Source organism: Rattus norvegicus, chromosome 1 (assembly GCF_021556685.1).
Source record: "Rattus norvegicus strain SHRSP/BbbUtx chromosome 1, alternate assembly SHRSP_T2T, whole genome shotgun sequence".
NCBI classification, from domain to species: Eukaryota; Metazoa; Chordata; class Mammalia; order Rodentia; family Muridae; genus Rattus; species Rattus norvegicus.
In genome coordinates this window covers 235,263,740-235,282,713 of record NC_141534.1, presented here as the reverse complement: position 1 = coordinate 235,282,713, position 18,974 = coordinate 235,263,740, and the positions used below count along the sequence as shown (strand labels likewise).

At 43.6% G+C, this 18,974-nt stretch overlaps 1 protein-coding gene across 2 annotated transcripts in view; it reads left to right on the top strand.

Moving 5' to 3' along the window:
- Positions 1-18,974, top strand: part of Pgm5 (phosphoglucomutase 5) — a 187,773-nt gene that overhangs the window by 49,408 nt on the left and 119,391 nt on the right. For both annotated transcript variants that reach the window (NM_001191953.3, XM_087588861.1), the window contains 1 exon segment: positions 324-478. In NM_001191953.3, the coding sequence (NP_001178882.1) occupies positions 324-478 (155 nt within the window).

Genomic DNA, 18,974 nt, shown 5'->3' with positions numbered 1-18,974 from the left:
AAAGTACCACATTAAGAGACTGGCTATTTATCCGTTACTACCGCTCTCCAGTCCACGTTGGGAGAGGAAGGGATTGAGTCTGTGGAAGCCACTGAAGCATGAAGGAGCTGTGCACACCTCTCAGCAAGAGAGAGGATCGCATTCCAGCTGTATCAAGATTCTAGGCCCCTGAGGGATTTACATGGTTTCTCACACTTCCTTTGGCCAGTTCAAATTGTTTTAGGTGGTTTAAGTGGCAGGAAAGTGGCTCGTGTTAATGATGGAAACTGGGTACGAAGACCAGATGCTTCTTCGTGATAATCTTCACACGTTCCTTCCCACAGGACCGTTATATGATCCTTGGCCAAAATGGCTTCTTTGTGAGTCCCTCAGACTCCCTCGCCATCATTGCTGCCAACCTCTCTTGCATTCCTTATTTCCGTCAGATGGGTGTTCGCGGGTTTGGGAGGAGTATGCCAACCAGCATGGCCCTGGACAGGTAAGAAGGGACATTACTATGATGTAGCACATGGTAAACCTCTGATGCCAAGGCCCGTTTGTTGGTGACTAGAAATCATTCTCCCTGCTCCATTGCAAGCCTGGTCACAGCCTGGGGACTCCGGGATATGGTGTGATATAGCAGCATGAGATTCGAGTGGTCTGAGCTGGGCTCTTTCTTATTCGATCTCTATGTCTTACCTTTTTAAATCTATAATATGGGGATGCTAACAGTATCATCCTTGCACAGATTATGGTGAGGTATGGATGGCATTGTGCTTTCTGTCACCAGAGGTGCTTGCCTGTTCCAGATGTCACTTAAGTAGAATCTTTCACTTTCAAAGGATTTCTTTGTTGTTGGCTTGTTTCATTTGATAATGTTTGTTCACCCATATGTATTTTATTAAACACAGTAAATATCTCATAAATGTGTAGTCTTCCTGAATCTGAAGGTATAATACATATATATGTATATTAGATATGTATGTATATAATATATATGTGTGGAAAATGAAAATAGCAGGGAGTTTGAGGTCAGATTATAGTATGTACGGGACTCAGCTTTCATCTTTATTTGCTGAGTAAAAATCAGGATGCTACACTACAGGTTGCTTTTTAAAGAATGAAATGACAGAGAACACACAACAGGTGGTTCACTCTGGGGCTGCTTGGAAGTAGGACCTGGATTTGATCAAACCCAGAGCCTAGGATGCTAGGCAAGCTCTCTGCCACCAAGCTACGATTCCTGCTCCTGTGTCTGATGTTTTCAAACAGTGTTTACTCTCATAAGAGCAGAGCATGCACATTGCAGAAAGTTAGAAAGCACAGACAAATGAGAAGGCAGACTATCGCACTGTTCCCAGAGTGATAGTCTATGGCGATAGGTGAATTTATCCTTGTAGTGAGTCTTGCTCTGTGTGTGTACTGTACAGATATAATTAAATATGTAAAATAACATACACGATACCAATGTATAATGCATAATACTGAAAAGATCAGACAGTTCACACTGCTGTTTCTTATCAATTTATAATATTCGAATTTCTAGTAATACATTTTTTGTCATCTGAAATCATACAACGTTTAAATTCCCTCCGAACGTCCCCAAAATATTTTGAAGGTTTTTTTTCCCAAAGTAAGCTCCCATCCAGCACCACATATTGGCTCTGGTTGTGTCCTGTGGTGCTCTTACTTAGCACGGTCCCTGTCCTTTGGCAGAGATATTTGGAGATCTGGTCGGTTGGGTTGTCCTGTAGAATTCCTCCTTCTCGATCCTGTGGCTATGTTCTCCTGGTGTTATTTTTTCAATCATTTATAATGTAAAAGTATACTGTGAAATGTAAAAGCTTGAGATAGACAGCTGGGCTCTCTGTAGCTGGTAGCTTTTTAAGGGTTTTGTTGTTGCTACTGTTGACATATTCTAATCACAGCTGGGTAAATATCTAAGAAGAGATATTGATTTTTTTTTAGGGTAGTTGTACATTCAATAAGCTGAAAACTGTTTTCTAATGTATGCATTTCTCAGAAATGTGGGGGTCATAGTTGCTTTATATCCTGACTGATATTTGGGGGTTGGGACAGACTTTTAACTGTAGCTATGCTATTGTGTGATAGATATCATTTTATTGTAGTTTAAAATCTCACCACCCCGTAAGTGACAATTTTTGACTATTCTGTCAACTTACTAGCTACGCATTACTATTTTTCATTATGTATTCATTCAAAGGGCATTTGCATGTACTTAAAGTTGGGTTACTGTGTTTTGTGTTATTGATTTGTGGAGGTTTTAATATATATTTTTGGATCAGTCTTTTGTCAACTCCAGTATTGCTTGTCTTTTCCTTGCCTGTAGCTTGCCCCCATCTTCTGTGTGTGTACAGATGTGCACATGTGTGTGTTTGTGTGCATGTGTGTGCATAAGGAGGTCAGAGGTCAATGCCAGGTATCACCCCTCATGCTTCAGTTTTGAGACAGGGTCTCTCACTGGCCTGGAAATCATCAAGCGGTCTAGGGATCTGTGTGTCTCTGCCATCCCAGGGCTGGGATTACCAGTCTGCTATCACACCCGGCTTTCCAAGAGATTTGGGGCATTGACTTCAAGGCATGCACTTTACTGACTTGCACTATCTTCTCAGCCTCTGCTTTTCATAATGTCTTTCGATGGTCAGAGGTTCTATATTCTTATTAAATTCAGTTTGCTAATTTTTCTTATGTTTCATTAATTGTGTTGTTACTCTAAATACTTTTGACATCTTTGAGAAATATTTGCTTACTCTTGTTGTGTGATACTATTCTTGGGAGATGTGGACGAACATCTACTCACCCCAGGAAGGAACTCAAGACAGAACAAAGTCAGGATACCACCAAAGTCCTACTTGGTGAACTGAGGTTTATTGGGGTTTCTTACAGGAGTTGGGGTGAGGAGTTATTTACAGGGGCAGAAGTGACTCAAAGACATCTGTATCACCCAAAGCCCTCTCTTTCTTGGGTGACAACTCATGAAAGTTGGAAACCAGAACTCCCTACACAGCCTGCAGGTAGCTCAGAAGGCTGGAGATGGTCTGAGCCTCTTTGAGTAGCTGGCTGATCTGTTTCTTCCAGGTGACTTGGCTGGTCTGAGCTTAGGCTAAAAAGCTCAGCTTATCTGAGAATCTCTCAACAGACCTTAAAGCTTACATATGCTTGGGGAGGGAGGGGCCTAGTGAACCTGATCAGTTTCAGGGACTTCCTGAAGCCATTAAGTTATTTATTTCCTGAATCTTAATAAGCTTCCCCCTAAGATGGATGGTTGTTTCATAGAGGAAATTGCTATCCAACACTTTTAAGGTCAGAAAGATACTTTCCCTGTGTCTTTCTTTGAATGCTTATGACTGTGGGTTAGCAACCCTGTCCCTTCCCTTGAGGCCCTGTCTATCTACTGAAGGTGGACTCTTTGAGTTCCCCCTCCCCAATGCTGGGCATTTTGGCTAAGGTCACCCCCATTGAGTCTTTACTTTTGGGTTCATTTTTACGTGTGCTGTGAGGTAACAGTTGAGGATTATCTTTTTCCCATGCTCAGCTGCTCAACTCTATTACTTGCAGGAATTTCCTGTCCTCTGAACAGTATTGATTTCAGTGTTACAAGTTGACTGGAGATATTCAGCTCTTTTATTATCCTATTCTATTCATCTTTACAAACATACCACGCTGAACTCAGGTCAATTCTCCTGATGTTTTTATTCTTTGTCTAATTAGTTCATGCCTATCTAGTAGGCTCTCTCCATTACCACATACATTTTAGGGTGATGTGTCAGCTCACACCAGAGCCCCTTGAGACCTTGACTGAGATCGTGTTGAATCTATGGAGACGTTTGAGGAGGATTACATTTTAATGATATTGGATCTTGGGGTCCATGGATGTATTTCTAAGTAGCCTTTCTTCAGTGTCTTACATATAAACTTGAAATTTTTAGTGCAGATCCTCATGGTTCTTGTTACATGTTGATCCTGTTGGAATTTTTTTTTAAAAAAGAGAATTCTTTTATTGTTTTTTATTTTTATTTATATGTATGTATGCATGCAGGCATGTATGTATCTGTGTGAGTGAATGCCATATGTTTCTGGTGCCTAAGGGAAGGATACTGGGCATTTTTATGTACCTTACTTTATGCCACAGGATTCTACTTAAACCCAAATTTATAATGTGGACAGAATTTGCTTCTATCTCACTTATCTTGGTAATAGTTTGTTGTTGTTTTGTTTTTGGTTTTGCTTTTTGTTTTTTTAAGAACTTGTATCAGTCATTCCTCTCTTTGTGTTAAATCAGGAGAGTTAAGAGCCTTGTCCTGGGTCCCACAGTTAACCTGAAGCTGGCAGCATTTGACCCTGTATCTCCTGATACACTTACTCAGGGACCCAGAAGGGACCAGCCAAAGCAGTTGAAAACATTGCCTAGCTCTCCTGTGGGGTGGCCAGCAGCTTCCCAAGCCATGGCCAGGAGTGGGATGTTTCATTCTGGCAACGGAAACCATTTGTCCTCTTTTCTCGTGGAAATGTCCCAGGAGCTCTTGATTTCACTTTATCCACTTTCCCAAGAAAATCTCTGTTCAGTCAGAAGCCAGAGGTCCTGCTTAGAGATTCACAAAGGGCCTGTTCTGATACGTGAGTGACCGTTTAAAAGGATTATTCATGCTTGCTGGTTGGGATTCAGAATTCTGTGGGGCTCTGACGTGCTGATTTGTTTTGGGCATTTGATCTGGCGGGTAGCTCCCTTGTGGATTCTCGTGATGGACACTTTATGAGCTCCTTTCTTCCTGGTGAACAAATGCAGGTTGGTCTTCTTGTGGTTTTCCAAAATCACGTGTTGTTATTATTGTTGTTATTATTAAGTAAATGAAACCATAGGATTGTATCCACAAATGCCGGGGTAACAGTGGACGTTTGAGAGAGAGACAATTTAACTCTTGGTTTTTCAGAATGGGCAGGGCACCTTTGAAACTGACGAGTTATCCCAACTTTTCATTGTTCACAGATAAAGCGGATGCTTTTCAGGAAAGATGTTCATTGCCTTTAACTTCCGTTCTCACAGTGTCACTAAGACAAGGATTCCATTCACCCCTGAATAATACACTTTCAGCTTTGAAAGTGGCATTCTTTGGGGACCCTGTCATCTGAATGTGTCTGGTTTGTGGCACAGATGAGCTGGGTTGTTGAAAACGTTCTGGGTCAGATGATTTGAGAAGCAATGCATGTTCAAAGTATGTTTGTGGCCCGAGGTCCGTCTCCACCCACATGAGGTACTAAATAATCCCTGGTGTCATCATCATTCAGTTATATTTATGAAGCTCCCATCTGTGCTTGGGGCCATGCCGAAAGCTGTGCAAAGCAAGGCAAACACGCAGGCTCAAGCCCTACTCACTAGGGAGAGTTCTACTCTTACAGGAGGCTAGCACCCCTGAAGACATCCAAAGGGTCCAGCTATGAGAATGTTTTGACTACAAACAAGGCCACAAAGGGCCCATATGTATAAACAGGACAGTGACACACTAGTGACCGTCAACCCTCCCTCCCCCCTCTTTTGGCTCTTGGTGCCACCTGTGTGTCCTGCATTTATTCATTAGAAACCATTTTCTAAGTACATTCTATGTCCTAGACGTGGTCCCCTGCTACAGTAGAACTCACCGTCTACCAGGGAAGACAGAAAATAACATGTAAAGAAAAAAAAATATAGACACACGGATTGGAATGTGAGCTATGAAGTTAGGAACTTGGTACCATAAAACTTGGTGAGGAAGGAGCATCTTGCTTAGAAATGGTAGTTACAGAAAGACTCTCTGAGGAGGTCACAGGTAGGTCATGGGCCAGCAGAAACGTGCAGCTGGGCCTGGCTGTGAGGCTGGGATAAGGAGTCCCATATAACACATATGAAAACACTTACCCCCGAGTCTGCGGTTGGCTGCCAATCCTCCGTCTAAAATATGGACTGTAGCTTATCTTGATCACGCTCAGCTGGCTCCTGGAATTCAGACAGTGTTAATCCTGCAAGTATTCGAGTTTCTACTGATGGATGGTGACCTTGACCCTTGCCACATCCACAGATCTGTGCTGCTTCGTCTCCTGAATCAGTCATGATGTACGTGGCCACGAGACACATAGTGATGAATTAGGGCCGACCACTCAGCTTCCATAGATTGCTTTCGAGACAAAATGGTGGGAACATTTTTGCCTCAGCAGATAAATATGGCCATGTCTCCTAGTAAAACAGCAGAGGAAAAAGGCAGGACAGCCTTTATCATAGATGACAATGAAATCTTCACACCCATCAGAACGAGGGCTAGAAGGAACTGGTGTTCTGAAAAGAGCTTTTACAGATGGCTTAGTGGTTCAGAGCTACTCTAGCAAAGGGCCAGAGTTTGGTTCCTAGCAAGCACATTGGTCAATTCACAACTGCCTGTAAGTCAAACTCCAGGAAAGCTGATACCTTCCTCTGTCTTCTGCTTGTATGCACACACCTGCTCACAGATATACATGCAACACATCATCAAAAAATTCCAAAAAAGGGCGGCTTCCCAAAGAGAACCTGTGAAGGCATGAATGAAGTTAAGGAAACCCCTCAAGGTCAGAAAAGAATAGGGAGGCCGATGTGATCAGTAATCACTGATGTGAATCCCTAGGGCAGGAGGATCGAGGGCAAGGATCAAAGGAGCCCAGTTCCAGTGCACTTCTGCAGCTGTGAAAATGGCAGTTGCATGAGGATTGAGCTTGCAGGGAGAGAGAAGTAATGGACTCTGTCCTCTCTCCCTGTACTCTCCTGCTGATGCCTCCCACTGACTTAACCCAGAGGGAGCCTGGGAGTTTCCTTTGGAAAGAAGAGCAGGACACTGAGTGAAATGGGAATCAAGGAATGGAAGGGGGGGGGGCAACCAGCATGCCAGCCAGCCTTTCTCTCCCTTTTCAACTTGCTCATTATACATCAGTCTCTCTCCTTTGGGGGACCTCAACTTAGACAGGTTTGTCATGCCTATCATTTTAGAGTTGGCCTTTTATCATCATCATCACCATCATCACCATCACCACCACCACCACCACCACCACCACCACCACCACCACCACCACCACCACCACCATCATCATCATCATCACCATCATCATCATCATGTTTCTTACATGAACTAGGGTTTTGGTGCTGGTGATCAAACCCAGGGCTTTGCACATGCTCGGCTAAGTGCTGGACCACCGGCCTATGTTTCAGACTGGAAGGTTTCTTTCTTATCGCTTAGAACATTAAACATTTGTGTTTTCTCTGACTGACTGCTCCAACACAGACCATGATGGCGTGTTTGAGCATCCCACTGTGTTTCTGACTCAGTCTCCACTTTCTAGTCTTATGTTTACTGCTCTGGTCCTCGTGTTTTTCTTCCTTGGGTCATTGCAATAACTGCTTGTCTTTATATCCCATATTCTGGATTCCCCTAAGGACATTGTTCTAAAGCACAAATCATACCTCTCTCCTTCCTAAAAATTTTCTCATGTTCTCCAGTGCCCAGGTCTACAGATCTCACCAGTCCCCTGTTATGGTGTCTTCTGCCTCGCATATACATGTGGCTTATGGTTTCCCTGGTCCATGACCTCTTCAGCACATGTCCAGGCGCTTCTCTGTGGGAAGCATGATGCTTTTACCTGCTCCTCTCAAGCTCTTTGTTTTCCTTTGAAGTTTGGAGTCCAGCATTACCTTTGAGTCTTGAGTGTCAAAGACTCCCCACCTTAAAGCAGAGTTTGAGGCTTACTCTGCATGGATTCTTTGCCACTAAAATAACTGGAGGTAAAAGCACTGTTCCGTTCCTCATAAATCAGCATAGTTCTTGTTTTTAGTATACACTTAGTAAATGAATGAGTGGCGTTTCTTCACTTCTGGTACTTACCATTTTGGAAAATGGCTTGCAGAACACCACAGATCAGTGCACACAATTCTGGGAAGATTACTGTGCACTGCCAACAGACCTCCTCTGACTCTTGTACCAAGATAGATTTTGTGATGCTACCCCTTGGATACAAGGGAAATAGACACACATACTAAGAAGAAAACCAAGGTGGAAGTCTTGTTTGGGTGTTATAAACTGCTTAATTTGTGGTTTTCATGAACACGTGTGTGCCCTTTGAGAATTGGATTTTTAGAAATGGCAGGTGAGTAATGAAGTCCGTGTCACATGTGACTTAATGGGAGAGGAAATGGTGGCAGTCACGTTCTGGCTAATAATTAAAATCTGCTCCAACCTGGGTCTCTACTGCATGCCTTAGTAGACAGGAGAAGCAGTGAGCTCACTATTAGAATGTTTAGAGCAGTGGTTCTCAACCTTCCTAAGACCATGACCCTTTAATACATACAGTTCTTCACATTGTGGTGACCCCCCCTCAACCATAATATTATATGTGCTACTTCATAATTGTAACTTTTTTACTGTTATGATTATAATGTGAATAGCTATGTTTTAAGATGGTCTCAGATGACCCCTGTGAAAAGGTCGTTAAATGTCCCCCATGAAGGGTCACAATCCACAGGTTGAGAACCACTGGTTTAGTAGATGCCTGGCACTCCTTCCTGTGTAGGGTTTGTGTTCATGTCCCGGGAAGGATGATGAGAGTGTGTGTGCCTGGTATCCAGCATTTCTAAGTGTAGGAATCAGGTGGGACAGTAGTGTAGAGGAGGGCGTTTGTATGTGCAGCAGGAGTGAGAATAGATACTTCTGAACAGAAGGTATCCGGGCTTCTGAGGGTTGGAGAAATCATCTTTCTTTCAAGTTTTCAGAATCATTACATTCTGCTCTGTCAGTCTGTCAGAAAACAACTGTTGGATGGCCTGAGCTCCAAACAATGTCACTGTCGTTTTCCTCCCAAGCGAACGAAAAGATAAACGACCTCAGAACTCCCCTCTCTTGGGCTGCTTTATCTGTAAGGATTCTTCATCATTCCTGAGGCTGCCCTGGATGGGTGTTGAGATTGGCAAAGGTGTCCAGGACCCCATTCTCAGCTTTTTTTTTTTTTTTTTACTGACACAGTTCTGTTAGCCTTTGGGAAATCATATTGACCACCCACAGATTTCTCCACACTGAGCGAATCCCCTGAGCATCCTCATGATTTTGACTGGGGTTAAAGACTAAATCAGGGCTTCAGAGATTTCCAATAAATCAGTGGGAATCCATTTGTGTAGCTTTGTTTTGATTTGTGGAGGATGTGTTTGCTTAAACAACCTCCTTCTTCCCTCATGACTTAAAATATGTATCTGTCGCCCAAATGGTGGTAGATAACACCAGTTACAAATAAAAAATTTTAACACACAAAGGCCTTGTAACTTTGATTCTGCTTTTTTTAAAAAAAATTTGTTTGTTTGTTTGTTTTGAACATGTGCCTTTCATTAGTCGAGCATGGGAGGAAGCACTTCCTGGCTTTACCATGGGACTTCCAGGAAAATGTTGACAGGAGTTCAGGGTAAAGTTGGAACGTACACCCTTGCCCCAGGATCCGCCTGAAGCTGTAAGATCAGCATCGGCAGCTGCACCGAGGGTGTTGATCTGGTTTCAGTAGCTTTGCCAGGCTGTCTTCTGTGGAAGTAGGGTAAGCAGATAAGATTCCTTCTCTGTGAGAGTTTTAAATCCAAGACAGGCAATACCAGTCACCCAAAACCTAAGTGGTATTAATGAAGTGTGATGAGTTTCTTAGCAGGGAATGGGCTAGCTGGCCCTTGCTTTTCAAGTTCCTGTACCTAAAAGGAAGTTTTTTTTGTTTTTTTGTTTTTTTTGTTTTTTTTTTTTTTAAAAAGGACTCTTGGCTGTCTCTGTCTGTATACTCTGCACAGATGCAAGTGGAGGCCTAGCTTGATTCGTCCTCAGCTCAGCTCAGATCTGGTTTCTACCTGAGGTATGATTGGATTTACAGTCGCTTCTACAGTCTCTGATAGCATCAGTGGCTTATATCCCAGCATTGAGGACAATGCTTTGATGGGTTCAGGCTTGTATTTGAGACGGCAAGATCTCTATCTAGGACTCGGATTGTATCTGTCAGGGCCTTTGTACAAAACAGGGGAGAAACTAGATGAAATGGGACCTAAATAGTTAAGCTGTGTTGGGTCCACACAAGGCATAGGCTGGCCTCAGTTGAACCTTGATCCAGCAGCTCATTTAACCTGATCATTTTCCTTTCTGCTTTCCCTTGGAAGGTGTCCCTCACGTCTCCAGGCTCCTCCCTCTGGCTCTCCAGGGCAAGAGTTGATGGAGCAAATGTCTACAGGATTTCTAGACCTCACAGCGCTCTGCTTATGAGGCTGAGAGACAAAGACACTAAACACATTTCCCTGAGACTTGACTCTGGTTAGAGATTTCACCAGGGTCATAGCCAGCAGGATGGATGGACAGCCTTAAGCCTCTCCTACTCCTTAAGCAGAGCCAGGATGACGGTCATCCCTTCTTAGATCAAATAATGATGATGGATACATTTGTTCTTTTTGCCCACTAAAAGTAGTAATTGCAGTGACTTTGGAGCCCATTAGACAGCAATGTGCTGTGAGGTACATGAGTGTGTTGGGGTACAGTTTCAGAAGGGAATTCCCCTTCTCTTAATGTTCCTCCAAATCCCCCATTATTCACTGATGATGAACAAAGCATTAAAATGGCAAGGGCAGCCCTTGCCCATGACTCTGTTGTCTGGCGCTGTTTTTCAAAACAAGTTTTCTCTGTGTGGCCACTCACGACCTTTACACATGTGAGGTCACACAGTCCTCTGTTCTTTCTTATCCACATGCCCTTGACCCTTTTCTTCCTCCGTCCCTTCCCTCCTCCCCCTCCTTCCCTTTTCTCTCCTTTATTTTCCTGTCTTCTGTTATATTTTTCTTTCTTTTCCTCCTCCTCCTCCTCTTCCTCCTCCTTGCTTCTCACAAACCATTTTTAGCATTTCCTGCATTCCTGGACCCACTGTTTGGTTCAGCATTTTACTTCTAGTGCTGATCTTCCTCATCACCTTCTGTCTTCATCAAGCAAACTTCACCAAAACAAAATTAATGAGTATTTTTGAAAGGCATTTGACCAGATTCTAAGAGGGATACCCATCTGAATCTTAAGGACAGACTAGGGAAGTGTTCTGAAATCATGATGGCCTTGCATCCTAAAGATGTTTTCTGCATGCATAGGGGGCAGCCGGGGGGACCATCATTTGAGAAGAGTGACATTTGGAACCACCAGGGCAGTGATGCTCCTATAGAAACAGGACATGGTCCTCTTTGTGCTCCCCTGAAATCTGTGTGCAGACTGCCTGGGCTTGACCTCTTCCTGGCTTTGTGACCTTGGGCTGGGCTACCTACCTGACTCTTCTGGTTTCCTTTCCTAAATAAGGATGATAAGAACACTCTCCTTTGTGAGTAGTAAGTAGATGGAGGGACACAGCTTAGAGCAGTGGTATCCATGGTAGGAGCTCAGGGAAGGAAGGCGTTTCTGTCAGATGGTATTTTCCAGACACCAACCTGACCCATGGTGGATTAGTCTCATATTACACCAGTTACTTTTCTCATTGCTGTGAGCAAATAGTTGACAGAAAGCCATTGAAAAGTAGAAGGGTTTATTCTGGCTTATGGTTTGAGGGGGTCATTCCATCACGGCTGCGAAGTCATGGTTGCAGAAGCAGGAGGCCGGGAGGTTGCAATATATTTGCAATCAGGCAGCAGAGTAGGAATGGTGAGCATGACTCATCAATAGAGCCTCAACCCTCGCCCCAGTGATCTACTTCCTCTGGGGAGGCTCCATCAGCTCCATCAGCTGGAGACCAAGTGCTCAAACACATGAACCTATGGAAAACATTTCACACTGAAAACACACTTAGGACTTAGCCTTTAAAGATCAGTGGCTTGAGTTGGCCTCTGTATCCTCCATGGAGAGAGGTTGTGAGGTTCCTTGTTGTGGGTTCTGTACACACCACAGCACAGCAAGGCTTTAGGAAACTGCTGTGCAAATGTCACATACCCACAGATTTTCCAATTAACTGGTGATCAATGACAGCTAATTTTCTTTAGCTCTTCTTTGCATGGTCATTTTAGCTAGTGATGTGAGACTTGGTCTACTGCCCTTTGACCCATCTTTTAATTAATATTTTTAAAAGTTGCAATAAGTCAGAGAAGTCTTTGGACCTTCGTTTCCTCTAGAGGCACTTTCGTAGAAGCATGTTGGATTTTGCAAGCCTATCTCTTCTCAAAATTCGCTTGGTGGGAGGATTTTTGTTGTTGTTTTGTTTTCCTATTAAAACACATCTGTGTCTGTCTGTATGCCGGCCAAAATCCATTAAATCCCCTAAACATTTATCTCTCCCATTAATTGTGATGATAGGGCTTTGACTGTATAATGCAGACATCCCACTAAAACATATGTGAATTGTGTCCATATTGTAAGCATTTGCCCATGTAATCTGGTTAGTAGTTCAGCCAAAAGCTACAAACGTAAAATATGAGAAACACCATAATGAGTTGATTTGTGATAAACTTGTTCACGGAGAGATTTGTGAGAACAGATTTCTGTAATCTCCTAATAGCTGCTGACCTTAATTTATTGCTATACATGTTTATGTTCTGATTTCATATTAACTTTGCTCCTTTCTCTGCTAAGCCACTAGTCAAGTCTTCTTATGTGTCACAGATAGATTCTAGAGGTGGAAGTATGAAATATTTAACCTCTCAAATGGAATTTCTTTAAATGTATCTTATCAAATCTGATAGAGCTAAGAGTATTAGAAACTGGAATACAGGGTTGGGGATGTAGCTCAGTGGTAGAGCACTTGCCTAGCAAGCTCAAGGCCCTGGGTTCGGTTCCCAGCTCTGAAAAAAAAAAAAAAAGAAAGAAACTTGAATACAGTGAGTGAGTCAGACAAGGCCTTAGAGATTTCTAGAGAAAACTCTCATCTAATGACATTTTTGGGGGGGCACAGACTAGGTTGTAGCTCCGAATGGACATGACTAAGTTAAGATCACTGTATTATTATTATAACAAAATACCTGAGGCATCTAACATTGTAAAGAGAAAAGGGTTGTTTAAGTCATAGTTTTGGAGGTTCCAGGGCATTGTATGGCTTCAATTCTGGTGAAGGGCCTCCCAGCTACAGTCACATCATGGTAGAGGCACATGTGTGAAAGTGCTTAATATTGGCAAACAGGATGTTAGGGAGACAGAGATACTGAGGGTCTACATACCCCTTTATGAGTTTACCCGCAACAGCTCAAATATGCCTTGTTAGACCCACATTCCAATGGTTCCACTACCTTGGAGTCTAAGCTTTTCACTACATGGGACACAGTTTAGCAATTAAACTATACTCAAAGTATACCAGTAGGGATAGCTACTGCTGCCATTCCTCCTCCTCTTCCTCCTCCTCTTCCCCCCCCTCCTCCTCTTCTTCTTCCTCCTCTTCCTCCTCTTTCATGTTCAGGATTCAAGACAGTAGGACACAGACATCCATTCTCACAAATCTCTCTGTGAACAAGTTTATCACAAAGCAATTCATTGTGTTATCTCTCCTATTTTGTTTTTGTAGCTTTTGGCTGAACTACTAACCAGATTAGGAGAGGGACAAAACATATCCATGTTTTAGTTTAGGAACAAAAAAGGATAAAGAATGGCCAAGGACACACAGCTTTCAAGATGGCTCACAGAAATGGATACTGACATATATGATCAAGGCTCAGTGTTGAGAACTTTTGGGGTTGAGAATGTAGTAATCATATTGAGTGTCCACACACTGAGCCAAAATCTGAGCGTTCTTATGAAGAAAGCAGGGAGGATAGTCAGAGAAGGCAAAGGGCTATCTCAGTTTCCAACAATGTCTTCAACACTCTTCTAGAGAGAAGTGGTGCTTGGTGGAGATAGAAAATATCTAAGTTTTGCTTAGAAATTTCCCTTAAAGAATTCCAGAGGATGACATAAACTGTGATGTCGGCAGGACTAATAAAGATACTGATGAGAAGAAGGCAGAGGAAGGGAGGAATATCTTCCAGAGAAAAGAATTCAGGCTCTTAGGATGTAGTGACTCAGAACCCAATGAATAAAGGTATAATTGGCTTCTTTCAAAAGTAACTAAGTTGTTCCTTGTGGAAAAAGCACACAGAAAGCAAAGCAGCCTGACCAGTGAGTGCTGCAGTCATAGGAAGCTAAAGGCCTTTAGTTCTAAGCACAGAGACTGCCATCCAGTGACATAGCAGTGAAGGAAAGCTGTATGATGCCTATTAAATATCTTGAAGGGGCAGCCCTAGAGGGACAGTTGATTCTCTCTTGACACAGTGTCCTAGTGGATCCTGCTCTGCAATACTCAGGTGTGGTCTTTCTTCAGGCAAGTTGTTCCTACAACAAAGCACTGGAGGCATCCAATGCTATAAAGTCAAGAGATTTGTTTAACTCATAGTTCTAGAGATTCAAGGACACAGCCGAGGTCCCAGCAGTGCTGGCTATTACCTTGTCACAGGACCTGGTCCTATGTCACATCCAATTTCAACTGGTACATCTCCAGTGAACTTAAGGATCAGAAAAATATCATAGCAGACAGGACAGAGAGACTGTCAGGACCAGGGTGATTTCTGTGTCTTCTATATATGAAAGGGAAGTCGCACCCATGAAATTTCAACAACATGGGTGCCGGAATAAGATCAGTATAATGACAATGCCAGTTGACATGCAGATATGGGCAGCAGAAATTCTATATTGTCCCATCTCGAGATAAGTGCTACAGGAGGTCAGTGCCTGCTGAGAGGGGGAGGATCAGTCTTCTTCAGGAATAAGTTACCACATAGGTGGTTTAACCCCTAGTGGCCAGCTCTGGACACATGCATACAAGCAAAGCTAAATGACTCAGAAGGTTATATATACACGGGCACATATGAACACACAGGCATATGTATGTACATGTAAAAATAATTAAAAGAGAGATCCTGAACTTGGGAGAGGGACTTTGGGAGGAGAGGGAATGACAGGCATGAGGGAGATGGTGTGCTCACATGTGAGGCTCTAAAACTATAATAAACAAATAAGCAAGAAGAATAAAAGCAGGAATTATAAAAATACATTTTATGAAATTCCCAAAAAGCTAATACAAATACTATATAAGAAAAAAGAATCCAGAAAAGAGAGAGAGATTTCTAAAGCCCTCTTGTGAGGAGCTGGCCCTGTGCTCTTTTGTGAAGTGATACCTAGCTAAATCCTACTTCTGTCAAGAGTAAAACTCACTTAAATCACTTGCTTGTCATTAAAGAACATTCTAGAGTTATGGGCGTCACCATCCAAATATCTCTTGCTTACTGTGACAAATTCACTTACTCATCAACAGACATTTATTGACTTCTCTGCATGGTCTAGTTTGCTTTCTGTTACTGTGGTAAACACCATGACCAACAGCAACTTGGGCAGGAAAGGGTTTATATCATAACTTCTAGGTCATAGTCTATCACTGAAGGAAGTTAGGACAGGGACTCAGGACAGGAAACTGGAAGTAGGAGCAGAGGAAGAGGCAATGGAGGAATACTGCTTGCTGGTTTGCTTCCCTCGACTCACTCAACTTCATTCTTACACAGTCCAGTCCCACCTGCCAAGGTATAGTACTACCTACAGTGGGTTGTCCCTCACATCAATTATTAATCAAGAGAAGATACCACAAAGGTCCCAGCCTGCTACCATAGTGTGTGTGTGTGTGTGTGTGTGTGTGTGTGTGTGTGTGTGTGTGTGTGTTGGTGGAGGGACACCATTAAGATGAGCCAATATGTGGTGAAGAGATGGTGGAGAAGGAGGAGCAGAGTGCTTTGTGCACTATGAAGAGAGGCAGAACTGGAGACCACAGTGTGGTGAGGAAAAGCTTGATGTGATTCCCCCGTGCTGCCACCTGAGGCTATGGTGATATCCTGGCTGCTGCTGCTGAGGGCCGTGTCTGAGTCTGTGGCCCTGTAGCAGTGGGGGATCTGTACTGGTGTCCGTGGCCATGTTACCACCAAGGACCATGGGGATGTTCCTGGTCTAGTCTGCCACCTGGGGCCACATATTGATGTCTGAGGGCTTGAGGGCTTCACAGAGCTTCCTCTGCCCCTCACTGGCTATAGCATGTGGGAGAGCTATATCCATCCCTTACTGGTTACAGCATTGAGGAGAGCTGGTCTACATCTCACCTGGACAGCACAGTAGAGCTGACCTTGAGGGCAAGGGGTGGTAGTTGTGGTGGTGGTGGTGGTAGTAGGGGTGCCTTGTCAGGGCAGTGCTGGAGAGGTGGCTCTGGTGGTATGAGCACAGGAAAGTTGGTTCTGCTCCTTGCTGACTGCAATAGGCAGGAGAGGTGGCCCCAGTGGCGCAGGTGTAGGATTGCTGGTTTTGATCCTTCTGGCTGAAACAGACAGGAAGATGGCCCCGACCCTTGACGGGGCAAAGCAGGAGAGCTGGGGCTGGTGGTGCAGGTGCAAGAGAGCTGGCGGGGTCACCAGCTGCCACCTAGGCCTAGATCCAGGGCCTTGAGTTGTCCCATTAGATATTAGTGGTAACACATTGGATATAAGGCATTTCTTCTCCACAGGCCATTCATTAGTGGAGAGAATGGGAACCCTGGAACAAACACCTTAAAAATGGACCATGCCTTCTTTGCTTTTTTATTTAGATTCAAGTGAAGTGCTCTGATTACAGCAGTGGTCTGTGTGGTGAGACAAGATGAGCTAGGCCAGGAAGAGAGAGTTCACTATGCTTCAAACCATCCATTGGAGTGACAAAGTGTAGAAGTGCAGTGGCAAGAGCCCCGACCTTGGCTTCACAGTGATCCAAGGTTGAGCCTGAGATCGTTGTTACTAGTCACCAAGTAGATGCACCCCTACTTAATGTTTCTCCCCTACCAAATGTTTTACCTCTACCTAACCTTTCACCCCACCTAACCTTTCACCACTACCTAACCTTTCTATGCTTATTTTCACATTTGTCAAATGAAAGTCAACTTTATTGGGTTGTCATGAACTCAAACGGGATTATTAATGTAGGTGCTTGCCTGCCATGCAGGAGGTTCTGGGTTCATCCCCATCACTCGTGGATGGGAGTCATAAAGTAATGAGGTCCATATGGAGGAAGAACTCAGGGAATACTATCTGTTTCTTTTTTTAAAGATCATGAATAATGTCCTTTGTCTTGTTATTCCCTCCCTCACTCAAGAATCCCATATCATTGGAAGATTATTGAAGACAATCCTGTCTTAAATCATAATCATAACGTTATGACAATTGGAAGCAAACCTAAGGACAATATGCCTCCCAGCCCTTGAGCTGAAAGCCATGGTCTTTACATTTCTGGTGATTCTGATCACTACTCTATGCTAAATTTCCTCTTTTCCTAGTGTTGGCTACTGAAAGATCAAAGGGGCACAGGTCAAGCACGAGAAAATCCCTCCTCCTGAACTTGACGGAAGCATCCTTTGTCAACAGGTCAAGTTCTAGATCTTGGGGACCACACTTGAATTTCACCCTACCTCCACCAAAACTGATCTGTGTTTTTGAGCCACTGTGCACAGCTGCCCACAGCAGCCCCACCCATGAGACTGCAGGGCACTTTTCTTAGTTGAGTCCTCCTTTGTTTAACTATCTTTCATTTTAAGAAGTGGCTTCCAGAGTGTGGAGCTGCTGGGTATGAGGTTGTGGGGACGGGATGGGGAATGCCGCCACCGTGATTTACACATGGAACAATGAAGGTTGGAAAATCCAGTGGTGTGAGACTCTTGCAGGGACAGAGGATACTGCTGTGTTCTTGGGGAAGAAAGTCACAGACCGACAGGAAACATCTGCTTAAATCTGCTCCAACATCAACAGAATCGATGTGGCAGGAGCCTGTTGTTACTGTGCGTGTTCCACTTCTCCAGCCAGGGCTTGGCCGGGATCAGGGCTGTTTGGACAGGCAGCACCATGTGGTCTCCTTTGTCAGAATGTGGACGTAACAAGCAGCAGTATTTGGGAATATCCTGTGGTTATTTTTCTATTTAGAGGGACTGTTTTCTTCTTCACCCGGCCAGCTATCTGTTTCTATCTCTTCCCTTTTACGCTTTCTCTTTTTTCCTTCTCAGCGTATTTCCATCTTGGGTTTCATGTAAGTCTGTGCTTCTCATTCCGGGATCTATCGCCACAGGAGTAACAAATGCAGTAAGTTTGTACCCAAGAGTATCTCGGCATCTAGAATCACCATGGGAACTCGAGGGTATGCTACCCAGCCATGAAGCCATAGAGGCTGACAACTGCACCTAGGACATATCTGCCTCCTTTTGTCCTAAGGATCCCTTGTGCTGGGGAGATGGCTCATGGGTAAATGTGACTGTTAACAAGCTCGGAGACCTGAGTTTGATCCATAGAGTGGAATGTGAAAATCAACTCCTGCTAATTGTCCTTTGATTTCCACACAGGCATTGTGGCAAGCATACCTCCCCACCCATATACCCCTGTGCACAAAGTAAATCAAATACAATTTTCAAAATGTAAATGTGCTAGTGAGATGGCCTAAGTAGGTACAGGTGTTTGGCATGTAAACTCAGTCACATGAATGGGATCTTAAAACTCATTACATGGAAGGAGAGACCAAACTTCACACAGTTGGTCTCTGATAGAGAGAGAGAGAGAGAGAGAGAGAGAGAGAGAGAGAGAGAGAGAGAGAGAGAGAGAGAGAGAGATCGTGGACACACAGATATACAGACAATAAAAACTGAGAAAAATAATCAGTTAATCAGTTATCTGGAATTAACTAATAATGTTTCTTTTGATCTTAGTTTTCATTACTTGAAAAAGTAGTGTTAGCAATCCCACTAAAATCAGGGACTAGACAAGGCTGCCCACTCTCTCCCTACTTATTCAATATAGTTCTTGAAGTTCTAGCCAGAGCAATCAGACAACAAAAGGAGATCAAAGGGATACAGATCGGAAAAGAAGAGGTCAAAATATCACTATTTGCAGATGACATGATAGTATATTTAAGTGATCCCAAAAGTTCCACCAGAGAACT